Below are 21,543 nucleotides of genomic sequence, written 5' to 3' on the forward strand. Positions count from 1 at the left end.
GAGAGAGAGAGAGAGAGAGAGAGAGAGAGAGAGAGAGAGAGATATTAGAGAGAGAGATTAGAGAGAGAGAGATTAGAGAGAGAGATTAGAGAGAGAGAGAGAGAGAGAAAGAAAGAGCCCCTGCCAAGCTTTTTAGATCCTCGTGGAGGATCTCCAAGTCTTACTCACGTTGTTGTTCTTCATCTTCTTCTTGTGGACTTTTTTGTTTCACAGCCCACAGTTTTCATCCAAACTTCCTGAAACTTGGCGTATATAAGTAAAAATACCCTGCGCAGACAGTAACGATCTCCGATTTTGAAAATTCCTCCGAGAAAAAAAAGTTATGACGTCAAAATATCTCCGCTGATGGAAATCGCCTAAAAAATTATCTCCGAAGCTTGGCAAGCTTTTTGAATTCTGTTTGCGGGAATCGAACAGGGCATTAGCAGAGATGAATTACTGCACATATGATACATCACTATGACGTCATATCAATTTTTATGACGTCATTCCTTTTTTTTAAATTTTTTTGTTTCACAACGCAGAGTTTTCGTCGGATCTTCGTGAAACTTGCCGTGGAGATGCAGAAAGCCCACGCGCAGACAGTAACCATCTCCGATTTTGGAAATTCTTCCGAGAAAAAAAGTTGACGTCATAATACCGCCGCTAATGGGAATCACCAATACCATTATCTCCGAAACTCGGCAAGCTGTTCGAATTTTGTTTGCGGAAATCAAGCCGTGCATTAGCGCAGATAATTTATCACAAACAATGACGTCATATTCGTTTTTATGACGTCATCATTAAGAGGACGAGGATACTCGCTCATTCGAGCTTGTTTTTCGGATTTGTCGTTGTGAATTTTGGGGGATGTGGGGGGAGGGGTTCTTCATTTTTGTGTCGATTGAAAAAAATTAGGATGAAAAGGAGAAATCAATAAAAAATATGAAATAGATGTTTCAATATCGTCCTCCTGTGGGAGCAAACCCGAAGATGTCCAGGGTTTTCAGAGATATCCCATCATGCCGTGAGCGCCATTGACATGTGAATCACTTACTCGTTTGGCAAGCAGCTTGCAGAGCATGAAATTAGGCGGTGTATGAATTCCGCATTAATATGGTTGATGATGATGATGAAAGTTGCAATTTTGATTGAAATAATTGTGCATGTTTTGTAATAAGTAAATCAAATTATCCGTGAAAATAAAGAATAAAGAGTTACCATCACTTCCCGAAGCTGGGAAAGCAGTTTCGCGTCACATGACGAGGGAAGGCGGAAGTGTGGTTGCGGCAGCGTGAGGGTTCACAGCGTGAGGGTGGAATGTGAAGATACAGCGATGAGAGGGTCGTGACAGGAAGGAAGGAAACGGAAAAAGGCTCAACCTGGTAAAACCACTCGGGAACCAAACGGGCATCGCAGGTGAGAGTTCAGTGCGGGTTCGTTTAAACACGTTCATCATGGATTCGGCCCGTTTTGTTTGAGTGAAAATAGCTTCACTGGCTCCACATCATTTACCCCTCGTGATGTCAAAAACACGGAAACATTTTGCCGATAGGTTTGGGATCCGGAACTTATCAAGTTCACGTTGAGCTTTACTTGAACCTTTTTGTCCGTGCTGTGCCTGCCGCTCCGTCCGTCCGTTTCTCGTCCGTCTGTTCGGCTGACAGACAATGAATTGAGTTGTGCCTTCTTGTCCATATTGAGGTTGGTCGATGTGAACATCTCTCAATGTATTGTTGCGGTTCCAGGAACCGTATGAATTCAAACATACAGCTGACCCAAGGTTAGTTATGCCGTTAAGTGTTTGTGTCGACAGATTCCCTCCTCGTGTTAAGTGGGAAATCGAAGGGGTGCGTTGCGATGTTTTTTTAGTTAGGGTAATAAATCTTTATATCCCATCCCCCATCACGATCCACTGTCCATCTGCTGTATCTGAAGGCCCATTGGCCGGGGCAAAATCTTTGTGTTGTAGCTTCTTCTTGATCAGTCCAGACACGCGTGGTGGGGGGGGGAGGGGGCGGGTTTCTCCCTGCATTGCCGTGCTTTGGAGTGGCGGAAGAGCGATGCAGGTCAAAGGTGAGAAAAGGTGGGGGCCTCTTTTTGGGGGAATAATGCTCTGGCTCCAAGCCAAAAACTGACTCCCTTGGCCCCCGGACGGAGCGGGGTGGAGGGAAAGCGTGAGGGCACGCCCCCTTCGAGAAGCTTCTCCAAGAAGCTCGAGGGGAGGCGGAGCCGAAAACGGGGGCGGAGTGAAGGGCGGAGCTCCGGGCTATTAAAGTCGGACACGGGCGGAGCGCTTGTGTGGTGCTCTTGCTCTCTTCGTCCTCTTCCGCTCTTCCGGCTCGCTCTTCTCTTCGTGGTGGCCGCTGGCCTGGTCTTCTGTGGGGCGGTCCCGAGACCCCGCTGGCGGGACTGAGCGTCTGCCATTCCACACGCCGCGACCTCGAGCAACTACGTTTCCCCCCCCCCCTTTTCTATTCGCGCTGGGATAGCGCCGGAAACCCCGTCCGTGGCGTCGAGCGGCCAACACGTGCCGGCACGAGGCACGCCGGAGAGGACTCTCCTACCACGCCAGGGCACGGAGTCGCGGCCACGCGCGACCACGCCGACGGACGTGGGAAAGGGACTCGACAGCCCCAAAGGGAAGTCACCATTTTCTTTTTCGGGGTTTTTGTATGGATGTGTGTTGGCGCCGTCTGTAAAGTAGAACTGTATAAGTGTTGCCATGTGTGCGCGTAGTCGGTTGTAACTCTGCGTCGTTGTTGCTTTTGTTTTTGTTGCCATATGTGCATTTTGACTGTTTGACTGTATATGTGTGCTCTCCGTGTGTCGTGTAAATATAGTGCTTGCATGTTGAACTGTGCCCGTTTCGCTTCGTCTCCTTCCTTTTAATTGACCCTCCATCCTGCTTCACGTCAAGGGTTCGTAGGGGGCTTAATACGCCCAGTAATTAATCGGAACCGCCAAGGCCGACGATAACACCGCTCGGTTATCACTGGAGCACGGAACGGACCGCTTAAGCGGTTCGTGTCCGGAGTCGGCCTGTGGCGTGGTATGATCGCCCTGTCGACCATCCGCGCAGGTACTTAGGTAGATCGAATTTGGCGGGTGGGCAATTTGCACGGTCGTTGTGGGGTTAAATCCTCACCCGTGACTAGCTCCCGGCGTTGTTCCGAGAGGGTCACGACAGAATTGTCCGTTCCGGTGGGTGAGACGGCCGCGATTTGAGTCACGTGGCCGTCCGCACGCCGGCGGGCGTGAATTCGCAACAATATAATCTGTTCATCCGAGCCGGTACGTTCTTGGCGGGTCCGCTCGGCTGCATCCGAACCAGAAAGGTAGTTGGTGGAGTGATCCGGTTCGGGCAAGACGTACCGAGGGCGTGGTTCCCCGGTGGACGACACCGCGTGGTTAATTCGGTAAATTGGTTGCAGACAAAAAGACCCTATGCTACGTGGTGGAGGTATTTGCGTCCACGGTTAGTTAAGTGACCCGCCGCCTCACGGAATTATCCGTGAGCGACCGCCTACAATTCCGGGAGTCTGGTGGGAGACGACGTAACTTTCCCCACCTCGCGGTCGTTCTCGCCACAAAACCTGGTGGGGGAGACGGTTTAGTCGCCGGCAACCCGACCATGGAACAGGTTTACATGGTACCTGTAGCAGGTCGCAGATCTAACCTGACCTGACCCAGACTTTTCAGCACTTGTATGGACTGGATTTTAGGGAGGATGTCAGTGAGATCAAGCTGCGGTGCATCGTTTGGGAATGTCAAGATCTCGGACCTTGATTTTGCAGATGATGCAGTCATCTTTGCGGAGACTTTAGATATCCTTTTGGGGGCCCTTGAGGTGCTGAATGAGGAGTCTGAGCCGCTGGGATTATGGATTTCTTGGGTCAAAACTAAGATCCAGGCTTTCGGTGACATCTTGGATGCTGCTGTTTTGTCCGTGTCTGTTTGTGGTGAGGATGTTGAGGTCGTGGAGAGATTCATTTACCTTGGCAATGATATTAATATCTCTGCTGGCTGTGAGTTAGAGGTCAATAGACATCTGGGTCGGGCCTGGGGAGTCATGGATTCACTGGATCATGGGGTGTGGCGCTGCCAGTACCTGTGCGGGAGGACGAAAGTCCGAGTCTTCAGGTCCTTGGTACTTCCAGTCTTGCTCTATGGATGCGAGACTTGGACTCTGACCAAGGATCTGAGACAGAGACTTAATTCCTTTGGTACCAGGTCTCTTCGGAGAATCCTTGGCTATCGCTGGTCGGATTTTGTGTCCAACGAGCGGTTGCTGAGAGAGACTCAGATGAGATTTGTTACCTGCATAGTCCGTGAGCGTCAGTTGCGGCTGTGTGGACATGTGGCTCGTTTTCCTGATGCTGATCCTGCTCACCAGATTCTCTCAGCGAGGGAGTCTCATGGGTGGAGGAGGCCAGTGGGCCGACCACGTGCCTCGTGGTTGCTGCAGGTTGACCATCATCTCAAGGAGATGGGGATAGGCCAGGCAACTGCCTGGGGGATGGCCAGACGGAGGCCCCTGGAGTACCGACGGAAAGTGGACGCAGCGACGCGCTGTTCTGGCACATGCTCCCATACCTGACCTGACCTGACCTCCGGCCCGCAACTGTATCAATGTGTTGTTGTGACTGTCATTGTAACCAGCTTGGTCTGTGTCTGTGATGAGTGTGTGTCATATTCACATGTACCTTTCTACTTCTGTCCATGCAAGCCTCTCCCTCTTCTCCATCTTCTCCCTCCTCTGCATCCTCTCTCTCCTCTGTGCACACAAGTTTTTTTTTAATTCCTTTTTCCATAGATCCTTTTCCCATGTTGAGACATTTATATTCTTGTGGGCCGGGGGGTTGGGTGAGAAGACCACGAGGTGGGGAAAGCTATCTCGGTTCCCACCAGACTCCCCGGAATTGTAGGCCGTCGCACACTGATAATTCCGTGACGCCACGGGTTGCTTAACTGACCGTGGACGCCAATAACTCAACCGCGTGACCTATGGTTCTCCTGTCTCTGGGTTAGTTGGGTTACCTAATGAATCATGTGATGTTTTTGATGATGTGATGGTGTTTTTCACAACACAGGAAACACAGCCAGCACGCCGCCCACGCTGCACGGAACGCATACGGAGGCCGATAAAGACTCCTCCATGCCATGTTGGGCGGGATTCGAGTGTGCGGCGTGGAAGCTGCTTGTTCCTTTTCAACCTCAATATCCGACACATATTGGTGTTCGCCCCACGCACACGCCAGCGGAGTCGTGCGAACGCGAGCGCTGGCCACGTGCATAATGGCCGAACCGCGCGTGCTGTATGGAATGTGCTCGAGGGCAGACACGTACGCCGCTTGTGAAACGTGCATGGATTTAACCATGGTGAAGTACCTTCGGCCCTCGCTGGCAGCAGCAGATTCTCCACGGATGGTGAACGTCTTCTCGTCTCTATGGCCAGCGAAGCTGCAATCGAGCTGGGGAATGTACAGTGCGGGCCACGTTGGCGCGCGCGGAGCGAGTGTGTTGATCGACGCTGGTCGAACGCCCGAGCGGGCATGCGGGACCCTCGACCAGACGCAGCCCAGGGGTTTTTGCGGGACGGTTCGCATGCTAATTTCGGTGTGGGCGATTCTTGTCATGTCGTGGGGTCGGAGGGAAATATTGTTGTGGGGCCGGGTCTCGTTGGCGAGCATGACCGCTAGATGGAGCAGTTGAGTCAGCTCCACCGAACACCCAAATTTAGGTCGTACCTTTCAGATAAATCCGAAAGTACGGGTCCCTTCCAGGACCATGAATCGCCAATAATTCGACCGCGTGGAGTGGGGTTAATTCCCAACTCCAATATACCTAAGTATCCACGTGGCAAAGCTTCCGGGGAATTCACACCCTCGGCAGGCCTCAAGTGGAATGAGCCGTTACCGTGTTCGAACCGTAACGGTTCGTTATTTGTTCGCAAACATTATTTTTATTTGTTTGAATACGGTTCGCAAACCGTATTCATTTGTATGCCTTTTTAATGCAACCGACAATCCTGCCCAGACCATCAGAAGCCCGAGTCGATAATCCCACACTGCCAAGCGCACTAGATGACTCGCCGCACATGCCGGGCCCTGGGCTCGCCCGGTAACGAGTATCTCTGTGCAGCAGTTCCCTCACAGTGGCGCCGCACGCGCTGGCCTCCATGAGGCCCACCTTACAGCGAAGGCACACGTGGCTGATTTACCCCATCAATAATCAGACGAAAAGAAGAGTAGGGATGAAGAAAGTACGAAAATGTTTTAAGCAAGCCAAGCTATTCGATCATCGCAACGCACTCCCTTGTTGTCCCACTAAACAAAAGGAAAGGGACTATCTACACGTATAATAATGGAATATCCGTCTTGGGACACCTATCTGTTGTATGCATGCGGTTCCGAGAACCGCAACAATATTATCTTGAGATCCCGATTATTTTGTTGGAGACGAATACTCGTCTCATCCTGCCGCCTTTGTTAGGTTTGGCAATGCCATGTCATTTTGTATTGGCTAAGGTATTATTTAATAATCTGAAAGTCATTCTTTGTGTTTCATCTTATCTGTAGTTTGTCATCAGGTTGCATCGACCTCTTTCAGCTCTTTCAGCAGGCTCACTTTCCCACGTCACCATGGCCGGGGACCTGCAAGCCAGGTACCAAAAACTGGCCCAGGAATATAGCAAGGTCAGTCTAGTTTGACATAATTTTGACATAATAAAGGATATATATATATATATATATATATATATATATATATATATATATATATATATATATATATATATATATATATCCTTAATTTGTTGCGAAATATTCATATTTTTTTGATAAATACTGCTTCATGCATTATCTTGTGTCTGTCAGGCCATTACCATACCCAGTGCTCCATAAAAACTGGTGGCCAACGGTTTGTGTAGACTTGCCGAACAGCACAACACCAACTGTTTTTGCAGTTTTTTTTTTTTATTTTTTTTGAAAGGACCAGAAAGCAATTGTGACTTTTTGTTTTGAAATTTTTGAGGAAATGGCACGACCTGGATGTAAACCACAATGAGGAAACGGCAAAACCTCGTGCTTGTGTGCTTATCGGAATACTTGTTATGGAGTACGGTAGTACTAGGATATGTCGGGATGGCATTGGGGACAAAAATGGCCACCCATTCAAATGTGGACACAATGTTGTGCTTATCAACTACTATTAGACCGTGGGCTGAACAAATAAGATGTCGAGTTTTTCAAGTCAATAAAAAATCAATGGACTTCAAACATAGGCAGAAAAGTGGTGGATTATTTTAATGTAGACACTACACTGCTAAAGATGTGCAGTTTGTTGGGAAGTGCAAGACCCAAGGACAGCTAGTGGAGAATAGGAAGACAGGCAAATCCTCTGCGGTTATGAAAGCAGCGGTCTCTGTGCTGAGCTTCTGCCAAGGAACACCAGTAATATCTTGCATCTTAACCTCTATTGCGTCCAAGAATGCAATGTGGGACCAGGCCAACAGTTCTCCTCTGTTATCTTAAATATTTATCATTATTGACATCGCAGCATGTATTTCATTCTGGCAATTCTTGGTGCAATTTATTTCACATTTTGATCAGCCATGCTGAACACATCATGATGAACGACTCTCTCTCTAATTGATTGAAATATCTCCAAGGATTCCATGTCATTTCACTGTCCTTTTTGATTTTGTAAATTTAATGGCAATAATCAGTTTCTGTGCCTTGAGTGTTGTTCATTATGATGCATGGGCTTATGGGGATTGACTTGTTGGAGACACTCATTTGTAAAGTTGATTCTTTGTACAGTCAATTAACTTTTGAGCATGTAACATTTTGTCTGTTCTCATTTAATTTAATTTAGATTTTTTTTTTTTTTTTAATTACGGAGCAGCTCCGTGCTCAGAACCAAGTGCTGAAGAAAGCGGTTCTGGATGAAAAAGAAGCTGCTGTGGGTGTCAAGGTAAGATTATATAGTATATGCTACTTTAAGATTGCTTAAAACGTCACTGCTCCTATGCTTTGACAAAGGGTAAAGCAGAAATGTCAGCACCTTTTCATCTTTCTACTTCTTCCTCTCTTGCCTTTTATAAGTGGTGAGGCCAGATGGTACTATGTTTCTGCCCTGCCTTGACTACGATACTCCTCCACTTCTCTCTGCCCCGAGCCAACTCTCTCCACTCTCCAACCACCCCTACCTTATTGATATCCCTCCTTATACAATCTTTCTATCTCAACCGTGGTCTACCTCTTTTCCTTCAACTTTGCTCCCTCAACCTATCCACTCTCTTGAACAGCAAAGACAGAAACATGCACCACAGATGCTCGCAAGCATGTACCACGTGCAAATGTCAAACGCTCCATTCACAGGTGATTGGTTATTCCATCCATTCACAGGTGAGAGGTGTGAGTGGATCTTTGTTTTTCATTCATATGTTAACTGTTTTTGACATGTACATGCTTGGGAGCCTCTGTGGTGAATGTTTTTCTGTCTGCGCTGTCGCTGATTCACCGAGTGATGAAACTGGTCCGGCAACTGAGGGGGTTAAGTAGCATTGGGATTCTCACGTGCTTTCGATTTGTGAATGTCTTTATAGCTGTGGAGGAACTCTGGGAAGGGTTTGAAACAGCAAAGGGCTTACCTTGGGCAGCCTTTCATGGTTGCTTTATGCAGCTTTCTTTAGCTGGAAGAGCATGGCATGAATATATATATATATATATATATATATATATATATATATATATATATATATATATATATATATATATATATATATATATATATATAGTGTGTGTGTGTGTTATGAGAGGGTTAATATGCCACAGGCAAACAGGCTCGAACACTAATCGACATCACGTCGTCAACGTCAAGAATCGGATACGCCAAGAGCAGGTACCGAACAGAACCAGCAGGAATGGTCCAACCGTCACCAACCGCAGGAGCTATCAGGAGCAGTAACCAATGGGCAGGAGTGTAAGGAACCAATTGTTAATGTTCACTGTAAGGAACCGTCACCAACCATCGGGAGCTGTAACCAACAGACAGCTGTAAGGAGCAGTCAGCAACTGTCAGGAGCTATCACCAACCGTCCGGAAGGCGGTCCTCCCATCCTTTTTACAGGCGACCAGTGTGGGTGGAGCCTCAAGCAGACTTCAGCCAATTCCAGCTTGCCTATTGACACATCGCTGCACGTGACCTTCAACCGTCAATCTCGCGATCATCCCTTCCTCACCATCGAGCGAGACGCAACCCCCAATCAACACAGGCCCGGCCCATGACACCACGCTCGGGGCGCTGGACGAGCGACAGAAAGCGGCCAATCGCTGGAACTACCGAGCAGGGGCGTGAAGCGGCCACAAAACGCCAACCCCCCCCCCCCCCCCAAATCAGACCGTCAGAATAACTGTTCAGGAAAACCCTGTGGTGTGTTTAATCAAGTAAACTAAGTCCAAAGTGTGAATAAATCGTATATTTCCAAGCCATTGTGTCCTGATGGAAAGGGGTAGAATGAGTTTCCGTTGGGCTAATGGCGATCTCTCGCATGCATGAACGTGTCGTAAAGAGGAAAAGGGTATTCCATAAGAAAGGTAATCTGTTCCCAAATACCCTTCTCCAACACAGCAGAGTTCGAATCCCACCAGACAAGGGATGGGTCTATTCTGAACTTGCATTTTTGGAAATAACTTTCTGAGGACCTGCATGTTGTGTGCATTTGTCCGATCCAATTCTGAAATCCATAACAATATATATATATATATATATATATATATATATATATATATATATATATATATATATATATATATATATATATATATATACACATATATTTATTTATTTACTTATTTGTGCTTGATGAAGCCGGCGAAACGTTGCCTGAGACCGGGTCTGCTCTTGCTTTTTTTGCTCAAATTAGCGGAGTCGATCTCGTTTTTTACCTTTGGTTGGAAGTGCCGCCTTCTTTAAAAATGCATAATCCCAAGCACCCCAATCTTTTTCATATATATATATATATATATATATATATATATATATATATATATATATATATATATATATATATATATATATATATATATATATATATATATATATATATATATATATACACACACACACACACACACACACACACACACACACACACACACACACACACACACACACACACACACACACACACACACACACACACACACACACACACACACACACACACACACACACACACACACACACACACACACACACACTATATTCAACAGCCTTTTTGACTCCAGCTTCTCCTGTTGTAATTAGCATCTTCGTATACATCTCATCAATGCCTGGTGTTCTTCCCTTCCACATCCTCTTTAATGCTGCCTGCACCACTTCCTCCATGATCTCCACCAATTCCATTCTCCCCTCTACATAACATGGTAGCTACAACTCGACGTTGCTTCCTCCCTGGTTCAACAGCTCCTTAAAATAGCTTCCCCATACCTTCAATACCGCCCCCCTCTCTGTCACTAGCTTTCCGTCGTTGAACTTAATCATTGCCCACTCCCTCCCCTTCATGCCCTTACCATTCTCATCCCTGTCATGGCTCAACTTATTAGTCCACTTCGTCCCACCTTCCTCTTTTTTGCTGTATACATCCACTTCCATATCATTCCTTGCGTTATCCACAGCTCTTCTGGCTGCTTTCTATTTTTGCCCACACGAGTGTATCAACCCTGCATTCGGTTGTTCCCCTCTATTGTTGATCTTCTGTATCCTCTTCCAAACCTTCTTCTCACTGGCTAACTTCACTACTTCCTACATCCACCATACCTCAATTCTATTCCTTGACGGTGTACCCTTTCATGATGTTCCATACACAAGTTCTGCAATTCCCCTCCCTGGATTTCTTCCATTCATCCTCTTCTTGTACTTAATTGGTTATTCACTCCATTTCTTCCCTCAACAGTGATGTTCCTGCACTTCCCCACTTTACCTTCCAACCCTTGCTCTTAACGGCGAATAAATCATCTTTCATCTTTCACGGCAAATATATCGACCATTTTCCTCTTCTTTTTATGCCTCCACAGCCGAAAGCATTATGGTTTTGGGTTGTCCGTCTGGCTGTGCGTTCGTCCATGCGTGCGTCGGAGTTTTTCGTTGCAGTGATAACTTGTGAACTGCTGAAGGGATTTTCACCAAACTTGTACAAGTATGTACTATGATACAAGGATTAATTTATTCGAGTTTGGGATCAAAAGGTAAGTGGTCATGTGACCTTTAATTGAAAATCTTTGTTATCACAATAACTTGTGAACGACAAAAGGGATTTCCCCAATACTTGGCACTCTCTCTCTCCTACTTCTCTCTTTTCTCTCTTACACTCTCATGTGGGGCCTTTGATAATTTTTTTTGTGTGACCTCTAATTGAGATCAAGTGTAACAGTGGGTTGACATCTAACGTGGGCGGAGGCACATCCATTGACTCATTCGTGTCAAATTCAAAACATTTTTCTCTTGAACCTCTCCCACACTGTCTGCTTGTTCTGTGCTTGAATTAGCAATTACATACTGCAATGAAAATATTTAAGAACTTTTTTTTTTTTTAAGTTTTAACATGAAGATGCATACATACCAAAGAACTGTGCGTCTTTGCTTTTCATTAATTTTTCTAATTACTCGAGATGTACGAGTGAAAAAGTCTCCCACAAGTCTCTATCCCAACCGCAACTCTATCTGCCCCTCCTCACCCTCCCCTCTCTCATTTAAGCGAACGGCATTCCCACATCGAAATGATGGAATATTAAACACTTTCCCCTCCCCCGTTTTGCCATCACCGACTTCACAGAAACCCATCACGGTCACCTCAAGCCATCTTACAATCCCATGCTATATACAGAAACCCCATGACATTGCAACTCTCAAGTGACCATGAGCAGGCTAATTGTGCAAAGAAACGACCTAAAACCAATTATCTTCTTCCGTATGCACGCAAACACAAAAGTAAATGATGCCAGTTTTCTTTCACAATCCCGCGAGATTCCCGGAAGTCCTTGGACAAGGACCTTTATAGTGACATGGGTTTTATGGTCCCTGGTCGAGTCATTTTAGAGAAAATAATTGGAAATAATAGCAAGAACCCGCACAATCCCCATGGCAAAAGTCTGGCTTGAGAGAAGACCACGTACTTATTTGGGAGGTGTATAGACAACAGACCACTGCCTCGATCACTGAGGACTATACATACTGTGTTCTTCACAAGGCCAGTGATGGCTGTCTGCTCCAACCTTTCGAGATTTGTTGATCCTTTTATAATTCATTTTGGTAATTTTACACTGATGAGAGAACTTGAAGGGAGGGCGTGGTGATTGTGAATATGACAGCTCCCGATATGGCTTTGGCTTCGCATCGCAACAACATGGCGGCCATATGATTTTACAGGTTGAAATTATGGGTGGAGTCCAAAAGCCACATTTGTTCAAAATGCCTATTTAGTTATTTAAATAACTTTTTTACAGCACGTGCGCTGTATACAATTGCACCGAGTTTGAAATGTCCCCGGTGTCTACAACGTCTCCGGTGTCCTCTGTCCCCCCCCCCCCCCCCCACGTGCCTCAAGTGAGCCAATGACGGCCGTCCGGTAGATGCAGTGCATAACCTAGACGGAAATAGCGAGAATTGACAGAAATACCGGAGTATTTCAATGGAAATTTGTGAAACTAATGTGTTTTATATGTGAAAACAATTTAATTAATCGCTTGACGGGAAAAAACCAAGAAACCCGCCCCTCTCATGTATGAACGAACGAATGACGTCATTTCCACCCACCATCGCATTTCACGCCGAAAGACGTCATTTCTGCCCACCATCGCATTTCGCGCCGATCGCCGAATGCTGAAAGCTAAGTTCTTCTTATGCTATCATTCTTTTGCGTCCTCCTGCCACGCTGTATCGAACGATTTCATTCCTCCTGTTATATATATATATATATATATATATATATATATATATATATATATATATATATATATATATATATATATATATATATATATATATATATATATATATATGTGCTTATCACAATAATAACAAGATTTTTACATTTCAAATATTAAGTATGCTTTTTAATTGTTTTTCAACTGAAAAAAGCATAAATTGCATATTTTAACATTAGTGTACTCATTTGCTTCACCACATGCGCTGTATTGAAGGATTTCACTTGTTTTTTTTGTCTATAAACGTGTAATTTTTGTTCCTCTAATTTTGGAATTTGTTTGAGTTGAGTCTAAAACGATGTCATCAATACTCAGAAATTACATCACAAAAAATGATATCCAACGAATAAATTGTGGGATAGCCCGAAAGGGTTTAGCTTTGTGAGGAGGAGGTGGAGAGGAGATTGGGACCATACTCTGTGCAGATCGTTGGTGCTGCTTTCGCAGTCTCCTTGGCTATTGGTCACAATTCTGGACGGGTCACAATCCACTGCGACACAGTATACCAGCAAGCTGGCACTCATTTTGCCGACCTCGGAAGGATGACAGGCCGAGTTAACCCCACCTGGTGTTAATTGAACAGCTGAGCGGGATTCAAACTCAGGACCTGAGGATCCAAAGGCCTCATTCATAAAATTAAAACTGGAGATCCCACACACATGCCACTTACCTTATCTCTCTGTCTCTGTCTTTGTCTCTCTCTCTCCCTCCCTCCCTCTCTCTCTCTCACCCTCCCTCTCTCCCTCTCCCTTCCTCTCTCTCTCCCTCTCACTCACTCTCTCTCCCACTCACTCACCCACTCTCTTACTCACTCACCCACTCTCTTACTCACTCACCCACTCTCTTACTCACTCACCCACTCTCTTACTCACTCACCCACTCTCTTACTCACTCACCCACTCTCTTACTCACTCACCCACTCTCTTACTCACTCACCCACTCTCTTACTCACTCACCCACTCTCTTACTCGCTCACCCACTCTCTTACTCACTCACCCACTCTCTTACTCACTCACCCACTCTCTTACTCACTCACCCACTCTCTTACTCACCCACTCTCTCACTCACTCACCCACTCTCTCTCACTCACTCACCCACTCTCTCTCACTCACTCACCCACTCTCTCTCACTCACTCACCCACTCTCTCTCACTCACTCACCCACTCTCTCTCACTCACTCACCCACTCTCTCTCACTCACTCACCCACTCTCTCTCACTCACTCACCCACTCTCTCTCACTCACTCACCCACTCTCTCTCACTCACTCACCCACTCTCTCTCACTCACTCACCCACTCACTCACTCACTCACCCACTCACTCACTCACTCGCTCGCTCACCCACTCACCCACTCACTCACTCGCTCACCCACTCTCTCACTCACCCACTCACCGACTCAATCACTCACTCACCCACTCACTCACTCACTCACCCACTCACCCACTCACTCACTCACCCACCCACCCACTCACTCACCCACTCACTCACTCACTCACCCACTCTCACTCACTCACACACCCACTCTTCTCTCACCACTCACCCACTCTCTCTCACTCACCACCCACTCACTCTCCCACTCACTCACCCTCTCTCTCACTCACTCACCCACTCTCTCTCACTCACTCACCCACTCTCTCTCACCACTCACCCACTCTCTCTCACCACCCACTCACTACTCACTCACCACCCACTCTCTCACTCACTCACCCACTCTCTCTCACCACCACCCACTCTCTCACTCACTGCCACCCACTCTCTCACTCACTCACCCACTCTCTCTCACTCACTCACTCACCCACTCTCTCTCACTCACTCACTCACCCACTCTCTCTCACTCACACACTCACCCACTCTCTCTCACTCACACACTCACCCACTCTCTCTCACTCACACACTCTCTCTCACTCACACACTCTCTCTCTCTCACTCACACACTCTCTCTCCCTCTCTCACACACTCTCTCTCACTCACCCACTCTCTCTCTCACTCACCCACTCTCTCACTCACTCACCCACTCTCTCACTCACTCACCCACTCTCTCACCACTCACCCACTCTCACCACCACCCACTCTCCTCACCACCACCCACTCTCTCACCACTCACCCACCTCTCACCACTCACCCACCTCTCACTCACCACCACCCACTCTCTCACCACCACCCACTCTCTCACCACCACCCACTCTCTCACCACCACCCACTCTCGCTCTCACTCACCCACTCTCTCACACACTCACCCACTCACCCACTCACTCACCCACTCTCTCACTCACTCACCCACTCTCTCACCCACCCACTCTCTCATCCACTCGCCCACCCACCCACTCTCTCACTCACTCACCCACTCTCTCACTCACTCACCCACTCTCTCACTCACTCACCCACTCTCTCACTCACTCACCCACTCTCTCACTCACTCACCCACTCTCTCACTCACTCACCCACTCTCTCACTCACTCACCCACTCTCTCACTCACTCACCCACTCTCTCACCTCACCCACCCACTCTCTCACCTCACCCTCACCCACCCACTCTCTCACTCACCACCCACTCTCTCACCACTCCGACCCACTCTCACTCACTCACCCACTCTCTCACTCACTCACCCACTCTCTCACTCACCCACTCTCTCACTCTCTCTCTCACTCACTCACCCACTCTCTCTCTCTCTCACTCACCCACTCTCTCTCTCTCTCACTCACCCACTCTCTCTCTCTCTCACTCACCCACTCTCTCTCTCTCTCTCACTCACCCACTCTCTCTCTCTCACTCTCACTCTCTCACTCTCACTCTCTCACTCACCCACTCTCTCTCTCTCTCTCACTCACCCACTCTCTCTCTCTCTCTCACTCACCCACTCTCTCTCTCTCTCTCACTCACCCACTCTCTCTCTCTCACTCTCACTCTCTCACTCTCACTCTCTCTCTCACACTCTCTCTCTCACTCTCTCACACTCTCTCTCTCTCACTCACAAACACGCACTCTCACACACTCTCCCCTCACACATAGACCTACTCACATAATCGCAGCACCGATGTAGGCAACTTGCTGCGGTTCCTGTACACCAGATGCCTATCAGGCCTGAGAATTGATGCAGAGCCAACAAAATGGTGCCAATTCAATTTTGAAGCCCTACCATGAACAGACAAACAGGACAGACAAACTGGTGCTGAATATATATATATATATATATATATATATATATATATATATATATATATATATATATATATATATATATATAATTATTTTGGTAGACTTTTAAATGCAGGACCTGAAGGATTGTAATTGAACTTAATGATGTCAGAGTGTGGGACTTCTAGCCATTATCATGTTTTTGAGAAGACTGCAGGTTGTATATTTCTTTATCAATGATATTCTATTCCATGGATTAGCGTTCACAGTTGATTACAATAAAAGCATATTTCTGCTTTTGGAAAGTTTTGCAGAATGCTGATGTTCGTTACATTTGTGCGGTATATTTTAGTGGACGGATGTCATATGTCTCGTGCATGCTGTGCATAACCTGTTATATTTGTGGAGCTCATACTCGTGTTTATGGCATCTCAGATTAATGCTAAAGTTTCCTCTTTCACTGAAGATTAATAATCTCTTTTGTCTTTTTTTTCATATCATCTTGCCAATTTGTTTCTTTGCATCTCATGTAAATGCTCAAGTGCCTTTTCTTATTTGCAGAGTTATTTAGAAAAGCATTATTCACTCGTTTATTGAGTTGTTGGGATCGCACAATAGGTGCTCCATTGATTGTTCTCACCTTAGGAGCAACTCAAGGGCAAGGAGCAAACTGTGCGGAGAATAGAGCAAGAGATGGAAAGTCTTGCCTTCAGGAATCAGCAGCTGACCAAGAGAGTGGAGCTTCTTCAGACAGAACTGGAGACTGTAGAAACTTCAGCAAGAAAAGGAAAGGTGCAAACTGCACACACCTGTACTGTGCATCCCTTTCCATTGCTCGGATGTGTTCTCGTGTTAGGATGACAAAACGGTGCGGGGTAAATAGGCAAATTTACCTTTTCTGCATCTGCTTTGCCCTTTTATTTTGTCTAATTGATATCAATTTACTTTCTCTGTCTATAAAGGGTGTGATATTCATTCGAGTTCTGTTGTGCCTTTTAATGTTGTATCATCTTGTAACTTTTTCAGATTGTACAAACATTTTAAAGATGGAACGCTTACCCAAAATATCCAACAACAATTTCACTGAAATCCATGCAGGAAAGTTAGACATTCAATGGCGTAATGTTAAAAGCGTCGAAAAGATTATGCCTAATAAACAAGAAATGCGTAATAACGTAATTAGATGTGGATTTCTAAAATATCACAACACCAAATTACATTGGTAAACTAGACTTGGTGGTGCAAAGAATGTCCTCTCTGAATCTGGGAGGTCGATCAGCGGTTCAAACCTGACCTGGCCGAGTCCTACCGAAGACTTCAAAAATAGTATTTGCTACTTCTTTGCCTGACCATTGTCATTTAAAAAGGCTAAAGCATGGACAAGCCACCATGCGCAAGTTTGATGGGCCGAATGACCCCCTCTTGCATTTATGTTCCTTGTAAGGGAACTCTTATTAAAAATAAATGAATAACAGTCTGAGTTGAGCGGATTAAACCATGTTCATGCGAGTTTTAAATGCTTACGATCGATATTTGACATTTGTACCTTACCGTTACGAGATAATTCCCCATTAACATCACAAGAGTCCCGACCGATGGCATTGGGTACTGAAGGACATGAAGGTACGCTGGGCAGCTGAAGCACCCAAACTTGCCTCTTCAATTTTGTCTGATATCAGTCATGTGAGGTCCCCATGGAAATCCCGTCAGAGCTATTCCCTGGCCACTGGGTTCCCAGAAATTTTAAATCGCTGCAAAGTCCAAATGTCAGACATGCGATCAAGGATATGTCTCTGGTCACATATCATGCTTTTGATACAGTTTGGCATCCTGCCTCACTCTCCAAACTCTCTGCTGATGGCATCCAAGACCAACTCCACACATGGCTTCCTGACTTCCTCAACTCTCATAGCCAATGTGTGCACTCAATGGAATCCTTTCATCTCCTCTACCTGCCAAGGTTGGAGTACCCCAAGGCAGTGTTCTCGGCCCGTCCTATTTATAATAATCAATGATCTCTCTTACTTTGGAAAATCCACTTTATCTATTTCCTGACTCCACTCTCTGCCATTACATCTCTCATCCTTCAGATAGGTAGGCTACAGCCTCTTCCCTCTCTTCAGGCCTTGACAAGATCACTAGCTGATCAAACACTTGAAATATTTCTTTCAATCATGACAAATCTCACATTCTCACCATCTCTCTCAGAAAGGACCATCTAGAAAACCCTCCTATCAACTTTCTTGTCAGTCCTCTTGAGGAAGTTCAGTCATTCAAACTTCTGGGTCTCACTATCAGCCATGATCTTTCTTGGGCAAACCACATTTCAAAGTTGGCCTCTAAAGGCAGCCACTGACTGGGCATCCTCCATCTACAACGTCCTTCATTGACACACCTGAACTCCTATCCACATGCAAGGCCTTTATCTGCAGCCTGAATTACTGTCCTCCCCTCTGGGCTGGCTCCCCTGCCTCGCATCTAGCTCAGCTTGGCGCCGTGGAAACGAAGGCCTTCAAGATCATTGGAATATCTTGTGCTGAAGCTGAGTCTATGGGTCTATCCCTTTCATGATTGCAGACAGGTCGGTGGTCTCTTTGTCTTCCACTACCACCTTTCTGGTCTTGCACCCTCTGTTATTTCCGTGCTTTGTTTCCCCCAGGTTTCTGCAGGGCTCACATGGTCCACCCTTCTGGTGAAACGGGTGCAAATTAATGGCCACCCGGTCGCCAATGGCGCCTAACTTTAGTGCTGGGCGGGTACACAATACTGCCTTACCTGCCCGGCTGGCGAATCACCGGTGATTCCTGTTATTTTGTACAATTTGTACGAGCTTCTCTACTAGTTTTCTCTACTGGAACTACTGTTTTTGTCCTCATAAATCCGTAGAAATCACCGGTAATTCTGCGGCGGCCATTTTGTCTGTTTTCATCTCGTTCCAAATCACGCGTGATTTGACGGTTTGGTGTGGTTTGGACGCATTTTCTCATGCCCAGGTTGGTTAAATGAGTGAATTTGGGTGAATGGGTGAGTTTCAAGGGTGAGGTTAGGTGAATGAGTGAGCTTGATGAGGCTTTTGGGTTAATGAGTGAGTTAGATGAATGAGTGAGTTTCACACGTACAAGGACCTGTTCATGGGAGTCATTCCAAACACGGTCAAATCAGATCTAATTACCATATACAGTGCGGTGCACATAAAACCAACATTCCATGAGAGGCAGTCTCATTTTCAGAAGATTATGGAGATTATACAGCGTTAACGAAGAGATAGATCAAATAATCTCCGACACACAAGTTTCCTTCATTTCCGACGTGAAGCTGCAGACGTTGCACCCTTATTTACCTTCGAGTTGTCCAATCAGTTTGATTCCGACCGCACCATGAACTGTTGGAGTACCGTTTCGCAGGCAGGGAGTTTCATCGCAGTGCTCCGTCCCCTCGGAGAGCAGTTAATCTGGCCGTCTCGTCTGCTAGCACGAATCGGGGAACGTTACATATCCCACGGTTGTCTTTCACAAAGAGGAAGCGAGTTATTGCCGGCATCCTGAACAAATTACCACCCAAATCGCCTTCAGTCGAACTCCAGGCCGAGCCAGCCAGTTCGTGAAAGAGTTGGGCCCCCGCTCCCTCGAACTCTTTGTCTTCACGTCAGTGAAGCGACTTTGATGGGTGAGGTTATGTGGATGAGTGAGTTTATATGTGATGTTGGGTGGATAAGTAGTACCCCCACCATTGTCCATCACCCACAACACCCCCCCCCCATCGTCCATCAGCCACATCACCCTAAAAAATGCTCCCCCCCCCAGCACTACTCACAACCCCCTGCCCCTCCAACACCCACACAAAAAGGTCCCCCCATCACCCACAACCTCCTCCTCCCTGCATCATCCCCCCACCCCCACCCCACTCATCAAATTCACTCATCCATCCATCCAACTCACTCATGTGAGTATATTAAAAATGTTTGAGATCAAATTTGTTACTTTTGTCTTTATTTTATCGGTCCGGTAGAAATTCTGCTGGGCTGGTAACTTTTTCTAGTCACCGGCCGGCCCTGTTGGCCGGTGGATAAAAATGTTAATTTGCACCCGTGTGAAACTACCTAAATGCAGGTTCATTGTTCACCTCCACTCATTTGTTCCTCTTTTTTTCCCACCTGTGGAATCATCTTCCACATCCTCTTCAATCTCAGTCCTCCTTCCAGGTCTTTGAGACTGTTGTTCACCACCATCTCAGATTGGCCCCAATGTAAAACCATGATCTTTTCGACCCTCATTAACCCCACATAAATCTCTCCTTTCAATTTTCCAGTTGTCCCTCCTTGGAGTTTCCTTCTGTGTCCATCTTGTCCACCCCATGCATGCATGTTTTGCGTCCTGTTTTTGTATGTTACGTCTTCGTCCGTTCAGTGTACTAGCTCTTTCATGAGCCTCGACTATGCGTGGAGGAGCTCAAAGGGCGGAGGAGATCCTTGTGCACCAACGGCCATCCATATCTAGTGCCCAACTGTGTCTGCGGACGTCGTCCTGCAGTTGGGTTACTTTTTATTAGGAGGTTGGTGGCAGGATTTGCACTCCGACCACCATAAAACCCTTCATTCCGCAAAACGCAAAGAAATCTGAAAACCCACTCAGTGGGAGTACCTCCTGTGCAGCTTCCCTTCGAAGGGCAGCTCACCGGATGACGGGATTGGGCAAAGCCTTCGGGACCTCCAATCTTTGACGATAGGAGGGAAACCATGGGGTAACATTCCCGGGTCAGATTGCAGGAGAGTGTCAGAGTGGTGCTGAGGTGTCGTCCACCAGACGGCGGTCTCCTTGGGTTAACCTGAGGCGGTCCCTTCGGGTGGGTGCCTGGAATGTCCTATCCCTAAGAGAGGATGATCACCTGTCTCTGTTAACGTCTGAGCTCAAGTGTTTGGACATTGGTATTGCAACACTCTCTGAAGTTCGGAGACCGGATAGTGGTGCGATCATGGGGGGTAGTTACACTGACAACTGGTCGAGTCGCTCTGATTGTTACCACGCCAAAGGGGTTGCTGTGGCTGTGTCGAATCTGTTGATTCCCATGATAATTAATTGAGGTAACACTGGTCAATGAACGTATTATGAGACTGAGGATTCGTCACTCTTTGGGTGTCATTTCCCTGGTCTCTGTGTATACTCCGACTGAGGTGAGTGATCTGACTGTGAAAGAGGCAGTATATGCCGCGCTCGAGTTTGTTGTTGATCATTCCCCAGGTGAGATACTGTTCTAGTCCTGGTGAATTTCATTGCATCGACTGGCACTGATCGGGATGGTTATGAGACATGTATTAGTCCCCATGGGTCTTGAACTGTGAACCAGAATATCACTAAAGTCATGGATTTTGGGTGGCTAGTTCATGGTTTCAGCATCCACAGCCTCATCGCTGGACTTGGTATTCCAATGGTGGTGTGG

The 21,543-nt window shown here is 46.6% G+C and overlaps 2 protein-coding genes and 1 pseudogene across 4 annotated transcripts in view; all 3 read left to right on the plus strand.

The window, feature by feature from the left end:
- The first annotated feature begins 1,233 nt into the window (after positions 1-1,233).
- PPP1R21 (protein phosphatase 1 regulatory subunit 21) overlaps positions 1,234-21,543 on the plus strand; it is a 139,427-nt gene continuing 119,117 nt past the window's right edge. The window contains exons 1-4 of one of the 3 annotated variants that reach the window (XM_085894131.1): positions 1,234-1,398; positions 6,572-6,677; positions 7,888-7,956; positions 16,753-16,899. In XM_085894131.1, the coding sequence (XP_085750257.1) occupies positions 6,624-6,677; positions 7,888-7,956; positions 16,753-16,899 (270 nt within the window). In that variant the 5' untranslated portion in view covers positions 1,234-1,398; positions 6,572-6,623. Of the gene's footprint in view, positions 1,399-6,560; positions 6,678-7,887; positions 7,957-16,752; positions 16,900-21,543 lie in introns of all 3 variants that reach the window. The other 2 variants (XM_085894132.1, XM_085894130.1) reach the window with 2 other exon arrangements.
- Positions 10,107-14,575, plus strand: LOC147019564 (uncharacterized; the record flags this gene model as incomplete). Its single annotated transcript, XM_085894128.1, has 2 exons — positions 10,107-10,258; positions 13,735-14,575. Coding segments are annotated over 2 exons (993 nt in total), but the record flags the coding sequence as incomplete, so codon positions are not given.
- LOC147019565 (uncharacterized) lies at positions 14,789-15,708 on the plus strand (annotated as a pseudogene).

This window comes from Eptatretus burgeri, chromosome 9, assembly GCF_056783735.1.
Source record: "Eptatretus burgeri isolate ZD-2024b chromosome 9, Ebu_testis_v1, whole genome shotgun sequence".
Lineage (NCBI taxonomy): Eukaryota > Metazoa > Chordata > Myxini > Myxiniformes > Myxinidae > Eptatretus > Eptatretus burgeri.